Source organism: Saccostrea cucullata, unplaced genomic scaffold, assembly GCF_032062105.1.
Source record: "Saccostrea cucullata isolate Sc308-1 unplaced genomic scaffold, CSIRO_AGI_Scuc_v1 ctg14491, whole genome shotgun sequence".
Taxonomy (NCBI): Eukaryota; Metazoa; Mollusca; class Bivalvia; order Ostreida; family Ostreidae; genus Saccostrea; species Saccostrea cuccullata.
Window position 1 is genome coordinate 23,998 of NW_026929391.1, and position 9,853 is coordinate 33,850.

General features: G+C 34.9%; 1 protein-coding gene and 1 long non-coding RNA gene across 2 annotated transcripts; one reads left to right on the forward strand and one right to left on the reverse strand.

Moving 5' to 3' along the window:
• The first annotated feature begins 2,636 nt into the window (after positions 1-2,636).
• LOC134280739 (uncharacterized) lies at positions 2,637-3,248 on the forward strand. Its single transcript, XR_009994948.1, has 3 exons — positions 2,637-2,665; positions 2,797-2,831; positions 3,165-3,248. It is a non-coding gene; the product is annotated as an uncharacterized LOC134280739 (long non-coding RNA).
• Positions 3,249-7,670: 4,422 nt separating this feature from the next.
• LOC134280741 (uncharacterized) lies at positions 7,671-8,643 on the reverse strand (the record flags this gene model as incomplete). Its single annotated transcript, XM_062763200.1, has 1 exon — positions 7,671-8,643. A coding segment is annotated over one exon (747 nt), but the record flags the coding sequence as incomplete, so codon positions are not given.
• Positions 8,644-9,853: the final 1,210 nt, after the last annotated feature.

Genomic DNA, 9,853 nt, shown 5'->3' on the forward strand with positions numbered 1-9,853 from the left:
AAAACGAATAAATGGTGCTCTTAATAGAGACAAATTCAAGGTCAAACTAAAAAAATGTATTTTACAGTTAGCATATATTTGATCTTTAACTGATTGTTTTAAGAGATTATCATTATTGACAAATGGTGGAAGGCTACTGGTACTCCCTGAAATTCAACCAAAAAATAGGAACATTCTTTAGTTTAAACAAAAACATATGGACTCTCTTTTTATTGACATTCAAAATATAATTTGTATAGATTAATTCCATACTAAATTTTGCACAATTTTTTACTTCAACAAAATCTTAAAAAGTTCTCTCAGGTACCTCTACTTGCAAATTGGTGGAAAAACACAATTATTCAGGTTGTCAATTTAAATGTAAATCTATGAAAATAATGCAGATTTCTGAAAAAAAGTTTTTGTTATTTATCCTTAACTCATGATTAGAAGGTGAAGAGACTTATCATTAATGAAAATATATGTAAGCGCTGACTGTCAATCGATGTGGCCCGAACAAAAATTCACAAGCCCCGAAAAAATAAGAACATTCTAATATATTTTTACTTCAATAGAAAAACCATGTAGGAACAAGTTTTGCTGGAATTTCCAGCTCTCTTGACTTCTGTTAATGAAGGTAAAAAATTCTTTCGGGAAATAGATAGAAAAGCAGAAGAATTAAAATCGGAGGAGGAAAAAGAAAAAAAAAGATTAGAAAAAAGAGAAGCAAAGGTAAAGGTGACTTGAAATTTTAAAATCTGTAAAGATGACATTGTAAAGTTGAGATTGGGTAACCCTAAGCAAGATTATAAGAAATTTAATTGTTTGGCATTCATATACATGTCAGAGATTTTTTTTCTGGACAACTGAGATTTTATGAATGGAATAGAGATAAAACTTATAGCATTTAAACGTTTATTTTTAGATTGATCTCTGTACTTTTTATCTCTGTATTTTCAAATTCCAGAGAAGGAGAGAGAAAAAGAAATTAGAAAAACAGAAAGAACAGACAAAGGTAGGTTCTTATGCAACTGTTTTGTGTCAACAGTAAAACGCAGTTAGCAAGCATTGAATCAAACAGTCACAAATAATGTTGTACCCTTAAGAGTACACAGTAAGTAATGCCTAGGTCACATTTCCCGGTCGGTAGCCGTATACCGGTGGTAATCGGTAGTAATCCGTGGTGTTAACGATGCCCCAACATCGGCCAAGTAGTCCTTTAAGTATCGATCACATTATCCAGCAATGAGGTATGCGATGGGACAACCAGTGCGTTTTATGAGAAAAATGGCGTGGTTTTGATGCATTGCTAATCATAAAACGATGTTCCAGGTTAATGGTCGATGTATATTACATCGCTCATACATTGGTGAACAGTGTTGGTACATCGGTCGACTAAGATCCAATGTTTGCTTAAAGTATTTCAAACCAACTGTTATTTTCATGATTCTTCAGTTTTGAATCTGAGCAAATATTTTTTTTTACCAAAGCAACAACTTGCAGGTTAATAATTGATTTGTTACTAGAAATATTAATAAGTAAATTACAGTGGACCTTCAGATATCTGGATGTCAGATAACCGGACGCTTCAGTATGTGGAACAGAATTTTTTTAACCGTTTTTTTTTTACCTGTTTAACTGGTAATTCAGGTATCGGGACGCTGTGTCCTGCTTCACATAAACTGACAAATTGACTAAGAACCAAAGCGTTCAGATAAATGAGCTTCCACTGTATTAAGTTTGTCACAAGTAATTCCTGTCTATGAATAATTGTTGGTTTCCAGTTGTTTATTAATACGCTATATTTCCATTAGTGAACTCTTCAGAATTAGAGGCGCGTTTGGTGAACGTTTTAAACACACCATTCAAGATGGACAAAGCATGGCATTGCAGATTATACAATACATGCCAGTATCAATCCAGTTTCAAATGTTAAGTGCATTTATCATTTTAACTAAAGAATAGAAGAACTAAAACACATATGAAAAAGAGCAAAAAATACTAACTCTATCGTCCATTAATAAAAATACGACATTTCCGAGGTATGCGTATTGACTTTAAAATGTGCCATTACGATAAATAGATACATACGATCACCAATAGATGTAAATTAATATCGTTTCCATCTCTACTCTTGATTTAAATATAGTCCACAACAATAAATGCATTTAGTTAGAATTTTTTCATCGACATTCAACGGTTATTTAAATGTTCATGTTGCATTTGTCCCAGAAATCCCGTGAGATTCGTACATTTTCCGACTTTTTCACAAAAGAGCGCACTAAGAACTATAACTCTTCAATAGTGGAAATAGAACGTATTAAAAGAATTGCGGTAGAAGTATCAAGTTTGAAAATGTTGATCAAGTTTGTACAAATCACAGACTCCCCCTCCCCACCCCACCCCAGGGGAGGTTGGAGCAAGTTTTCTGGAGAACTTACTGGTGAAGATTGTTGCCCTTTGTGTCATATGTATAGCCACGTGTGTTAGTGATTAAGGTTTTTGTACAGTACGTATGGTACATTCCATTACTCTGTGCTTTGTCTTCCAGATTCTTATAATGGCTCAGATGACTCATCTGATGAAGATTCTGATGATGAAGATGATATTGATTCAGATGAAGATCAATTAACACATTTTTATTCCGATAGAATAGGATTCAAAGATACAAGAAAATCCAAATCAGGTAAAACTTCTAATTTTTTATGACAACACGGAATCCCTTGGTGGATTGGAAAATATAATGTAACCAAATCAGTATTTTAGAATCTAGAAATTGTATGCAAAATCAAACATTGATACATTCTTTTGTTTTAGGAGGTGAATCTCATTTTAAAAGATTAACAGTAGATGTAAGTAATATTGAGAAGTCTTTATAACTGTAGAATTCAGATTTTGTAAAGAGTTTTTATTGAGTACTTGTTGGTTATCTTAACACTTCTGATTAGAAGGTGAAGAGACTTATCATTGATGAAAATAAGTGCTGACGGTTGGTTCAAGTTGTTGGCCCTGACAAAGATTTAAAAGATTGACTATCCTTGAGAAAATAATAGCATTTTCTTCTAAAAAAAATATTTTTTCATTTAAAATGAAAAACAATCATGTACATCGTAAGAACAATTTTGGCTGGAATTTGTTGCTCTTTGCAATTGACTTTTTGTTAATGATGGTAAAAATTCTTTCAGGAAATAAATAGAAATGCAGAAGAATTAATATCTGAGGAGGAGAAAGAAAAAAGAAGATTAGAGAAAAGAAAAGCAAAGAAAAAGGTGACTTGAATATTTCACAATCTGTAAAGATGATTAGCTCACCTGAGCCGAAGGCTCAAGTGAGCTTTTCTGATCACATTTTGTCCGTCGTCCGTCCGTCTGTCTGTCTTCTCTCTGTCTGTCCGTCTGTAAACTTTTCACATTTTCGACTTCTTCTCAAGAACCTCTGGGCCAATTTTGACCAAGCTTGGTACAAAGCATCCTTGGGTAGAGGGGAATTTAAATTGTAAAAATGAAGGGACATATCCCCTTGCAAGGGGAGATAATTAAGAAAAGACAAAAATAGGGTTGGGTCATTAAAAAATATTTTTCTCAAGAACCACTGGGCCAGAAAAGCTGAAACTTATGTGAAAGCATCCTAGTGTAGTGTAGATTGTTGTTGAGTCACGTTTTGTCCGCCGTCACATTATGTCCGCCGTCACGAAATGTCCGCCATTTTTTCAGAAAAATCGTCACGTTATGTCCGCCGTCACGAAATGTCCGCCTCTTTTTCAGAAAAATTGTCACACTATGTCCGCCGCCACGAAATGTCCGCCTCTTTTTCGGAAAAATCGTAACACTATGTCCGCCGCCACGAAATGTCCGCCTTTCTCCCGAAAAAATAGAAATATTAGGTCCGCCGCCAAGAAATGTCCGCCTTTTCTCCCTAAAAAATCGTCAAACTATTTCCGCCGCCACGAAGTGTCCGCCGATCATCCAAAATTGTAACGTTATGTCCGCCCCTACAAAATGTCCGTCCAAGATTGAAAATAGTGTTTTATTTTTTCTTTTCGGTGTTTAATATATGTATCTCTAACCAAACGTCTAATAATGTATGTCATCAGAAATATCCGCCAAGAAAAATTAATAACAATGGTCTGTTCTTTGCTACAAATGATTTCATTGAACTACATTGTTTCGGTCAATTAATGGAGATATGTTTCATTTCTCTTGATTGTTTACAGTTTTGAGAATTTAATGGCATGGTGTCAGAAAAATTTAAGCCTTACCCTTTGTTTTGTTGCCAGTTTTTAATTGTAATAACAAAGAAAACATATTGTGAACGGCAGGAGGCGGTGGGTTATTTGATATTAAAGTTTAAAGCAGCCTTGGTGCTCTGCGGAGTTTAAAAAATAAATTTAAAGTATTTTACATTGGCAGGGAATATTTATATATTTAGTGTTCAAAAGCTTAGCAAAATTGCAATATAAACTAGAGGTACTGTGAGCAATGAGCTCACTAAATGATACCCCCGCCTCCCATATGAATATAATGGCAGTGTCCATGTTTTGCTCTGGAAAATCAAAAATAAACGTCAGATCAAAAAGTAAAATAGGAGGTACACAATGGCAATATGTAATTAAAATCTGTTAAAGTTTCATTAAATTTCCTTCAGTGGTATGAGAGGAGTTGCGGATAAGAGATGGGTACCCCAAAGCGTAACACACGGACAGACGGACGGAAATACCGATTTCTATATACCCTCCCACTTTTCAAGCGGGAGTATAATAAAAATTAAAATTGAATAAATAATCGTGTCAATGTTGTATCTGACCGAATCCTGATTGACGAATTTTGAAGCGCAGAGAATATAAGGATTTTCGTTATATGTAAAATTTTAATTTCTCACAAATACGAAATTTATGCTGCAGCAGACAAGGATAAAGCATTTTTTTATAGTGTGCCAAAATAAAGAGAAATGCAACTTAGCGGATTTGGATGGAATTGGGGGGTGGGTGGGTCAAAACCCCCCTTAAGATATGTCTGAGAGAGAGAAAGAGATTCAAAATATTTGTTGTGCTTTAACCTAAGTACCGGTAATTGTCTCGTAAAGGCTACTTTGAATTTATGTATGAAAAAAATCGGTTGTTCAAATAAAATACGCGCCTTCAATATTGCGTGCACTGTTTTAATGTGTAGATTTTTACAATATATATTTTATTAATAACAGATCAAGTAATTTCGGTTTGTTGCCTCATAATATGAACATTGTGGTTTGCCGCTTGAGTCTAACTAAAAGGTTTTGTGTAGATATAACGAAATATGACGAGTTTAAACAGAAGTTCGAGCAACTAACACTTGTGCCGAAATGTCCGGGAATTATGAAAAAATAAGTTATGCTTGTGTATTATATACTTTATGTGTATTTTTATATAAGTTTACGTATTTCCTTTTCATTTACCGAGAAGTTCGGTAAAATAAAAGGGTAAATACGTTAAGTGCGACGTTTCTACGTCTGTATTCATTGGTATCTTTTCGAATAATTTAATGGCCCTTAAAAGGGCCGTTTATTGTCAACTCCTAGGAGCGACTCTTAATGGTCTTGCTTATTGAAAGCAAGAAGAGGACTGTTCCCGCCTCGTTGAAGTGGATCTCATCGGGAAGGTAATGTCTGGGAAATTTGACATCTATTATGATGTAGGTTCGGCCAAGGATTTTCTTCATCTTATTGTTAACAGTTCTACGTCTTGCATCAAACTCCTCACGCTGCAAAGGAAATCCAAATTTTCCTCTAGAAACAATCTCTGAGAAGAAAATCTCGGGTTGTCTGCAGCTGGGACTCAAGACTTTAATTAAGGCTCGTCAGACAGTCAATGACTGTTGACGCCTTGGCTCCACTGGAAATGTCGTTTCCCCCTAAGCACACTACAACGATGTCCGGGCTGTACCTCAACATCTTGGAGATGATATTTGGACAAGACTGAGAAGCTGTCATCCCACCAACTCCAAACCACCCGACTTCAAATGGCATGACAAAGTCTGTAAAGCTTGAAGCTCGCTTCACGTAGGAGGAACCGAATATGGCGACTCTCATGGTGGCTATAAAATAAAATCACAAATTTCACAGTTATAACAAACTCGAGGCAAATTATGTAATTAAATAATGATTACCTTTTTTGTCATCTATGATTTAAAAGCAGTTATCAAATTTAAAAAATTGCTATTATATATGATCTTAAAAAATGAACTTTTTGAAGTTATACTAATTTTGCTTTGAAATCAATTACCGTGTCGATCAAAAATGGCTAATTGGTTATTAATTATGCCTAAAACAACCTCAACATGAAGTACGCTGGGAGTTCAAAATAACTGTCAAACTATATCATCATTACTGCTACTCCTAATTTAAATTTTGTTCGTACATCAACATGATCAATAAGACGATTAACTCTCATTACCGCTTCATACACGAATTCGTAATCGATGACGCAGAAACTGAGTCCTATATTTATATATATAGATTAATCATAATGTTGTCAAAGAAAGTTGGAAATCTATTTAATTCAGTTTGTTATCAAAAGTTAAATACAATAGGACTTTCAAAAATTCCCGTGCGTGTAGATTTGAAAGACACAGCCCTCAGTAATGTGTCTTTAAGATAATAAAGTGTGGAGAAAACCTACCCAAATAACAATAAACCTTTTTTAAGTGATCAGGGAATACATCTCACATGCATGTCCATGTTTAAGGTGCAGACAAACTGGAGGTGCATTGTAGCGATATATGTATTTACGAAGAGGATACGAATAGGAATAATAATTTAACCCCCCCACCCCAATAAAAATGTTTTAAAAAACCGTAACGACAGCCACTACAAATGTATATCGTCTGATGAAACACGACGAATTATCATCACGTTGAGTTTCAAACAATACATAATAGATTGGATTTAATAAATGGTTTCAAACAAAGTTATCAATGTCTTGATTGTAGGGAATTCAGAGAGACAAATAGTTCGCTGTCTTGATAAATAGCGTGTCCCAATATCAATAATTATCAGTAATTACAGTACTTGCAAAACGTCCATAGTTTGAAATGAAACTGGATTTTTTTTCATGATTTAAACATATTAAAAGCATTCAGTGTACCTAAAAATAATACGAGCTTCAATATTAAACAACTTTAAATTAATGTTCATAGCATTTTGTTTGGAAAGGGGAGAAGTGTCTCGCTGAAAACAAATGTAAATTTTTACTTCGTTATGCAAGACCAAAAACAGCACTGCTTATCCGTGTTTGATCCCGAGATCAAAACGAATGAATAAAAAATAATAATATTACACGCACATTTCTAGAATATTTCTGACAATTTAATTTTGTGGAGGCTTTCAAAGTGTCCTGCCCTGTTTTTCAATCTAGATTTTTTAAAATTGTTGTGCATCGATCATATACCAAGTTTTTTAAAGTTAATACCAGTTAATATTGAATAAAAATCACGTGACTATTGTTAGTAGAGAAATATTGAAATAAGGGTTGTCGGCAGACTTATAGTATATTCTAGGAGAGTTCTGCCAGTAAAACTGTTGCCCAACTCTTGCCACGTGGAGGCATCTCCTGTTAAGAGTCTGTTTTTTTTTTTTTTTTTTTTTTAATAAATAAATATATTATACTCTATTTAAATAAATAAATAAATAAATAGATATTTTTTTCTGTTACATGTTAACCTAGATTTGCGCGAATGTGGCTCCAACTGGAAACCAGCTCATAAGGAGACAGGTCGTACCACATTTTCCCTAATGATGTGTTTGGCGCGAATGGTGGCTCCAACTGGAAGCCTGATCAGAGAAAAAAGGCCATACCACCATATACTGACAGTGTTTGAAAATTAATAAATTAATAAGCACGATATTGAACGCGTATATACAAGGATATTTTTCACGTTTTATCCGTTACTTTTTAAATTTAAAATCGACAATATAATACCATCCGGCGATTGCTGTTGCCAGTATCTCGATGTAACCATTAATCCACCGGGAAGAAATCGGTCGCAATATATTCCGTAATTCCATCATTACTCCACTACCCGAACCCGACACACGGCCCAACTGACGAACAGACCAGTTGTGCCTTACGCCCTCTGCGAATACTGACCTACCTTCCAATAAAATCATGACATTTTCATTTAAGTATACTTTAGGACACAATTTATGAAGGGTGCCTAGCATTTGCTTGAAGTGTGTTGAAACCCTTATTAAAGTCAAAAACATGTTAAATTTTTTGTATATTACAAAGGATAAAATATGACGCTGAATGAAGTAAGGGAAATCAGTGAATTGCTTTTGGTTTACATTTTCTGTTTCCGGAAAAATTTGCTTACGAGCCCTGACATAATCACTTGGTGTAAACTTTTTAGGGGGTCGCACGTTAGACCTTAATCGGACAGGTGATAATACTGGTGGCTGTTTGTCTAAATTTGAATCGTTTATCCTATCTGTAATTGGAGATAAAGAAGGTGGAGATAAATAAAATGATGAGTTAAGACTTGGGGGAAATAACCTGTCTTTCTCTGTGGAGCTCAGATTGTTTGTGTCGGAGATTGCTGTTGGGGAAAAGCGTTGCAAAGTCGGCGTTTCCAATGCTGGCGGAACAGGAGAATCGATGTGGTCATTTGCAGTGGTACATGTAATGTCTTGTCTCTGAAAAACAATTCTTTTGTGTTTACAACAGATTTTAAGTATATAATGCTTGATCATGCCATTAATATATGTGAATTATAGGCCTAAATGAAATCATGCGCGGATCTAGAAGGGGGGGGGGGGGTTCGAATTTACCAGGTAAAGAAATGTATATACTAAAACAAGAAAATAGTGACCATGGACCCCCCTGATTAACGCGAATATGTGGTGAAATGGGTATGATGAGTGAAAGATTAGAGACAATAGAAGTCACCACTACCCCCCCCCCCCCCCCCCTTACGAAATAGGTTTTTGAAGTTTGGGCGAGTCCCCCCCCCCCTTTTTTTTTTTTTTGCTTGTCGAGAAATTTCTGGGATTGGGTTTTTATTTTTGACTGAGGTGGACCCCCCCCCTGGAAAAAATTTCTGGATCCGCGCCTGGAAATCATGCAAAGGACAACAGTTATGTGTAATGTGTCCCTACTGTTTCAAACGGGAACATTGACTCAAAACAAATGTATACATGACTGTATGTTATTCTTGATATATTAAGCTCAAATAATTAAAACAATACTACATGTAACCCACAGAAGGACTAATAGCACAGCTGTACATTGGAATGTAAAGATTTGATCTCTTTTTAGTATTTCTTATGTTACTGTATGTATCCAGAATAGGTCTAGAAAAATAAACAAGCGTATAAAAAATCCAAATATAGTCTTTGAAAATTCGAAAAATTAAAACTATAATATTAAGTGTGGCATGCACCAGAATGATTCGATACCTCGAATGTAAATTATCAGCACGTATTTCAACTGTTGTTCTATTTATTTATATTCTTTTTGGTGAATTTCGACTCAAGGGCAGTGATGCCCATTAGTCCTATTCAAAGGTACATTCTATTTCCGCCATAGAAGAGTTACATACACTTCTTAGAGCCCTATCATAGGTGTCGAAAGATTTCAAAGAGAGGGTTGATTCAGGGGGGGGGGGGTTAAACCATGCTCTTTTGTGAAAATTTGGAAAATGAACAAATCTATTTATCTTATGGTATCATCTAAATACAATACACATGCCTCTGAAATGTCGTATTTTTATTTATAATCGATAAAATTAGGGTTCTCACTCTCTTACATGTCTTTAAGTTCCTTTAAGTTTTAACTGGAGCGGCAGGTACATTTAAAATTTGAACTGAGTTTGGCATGTTTTATACCATGCTGTCCTAGTCAGTC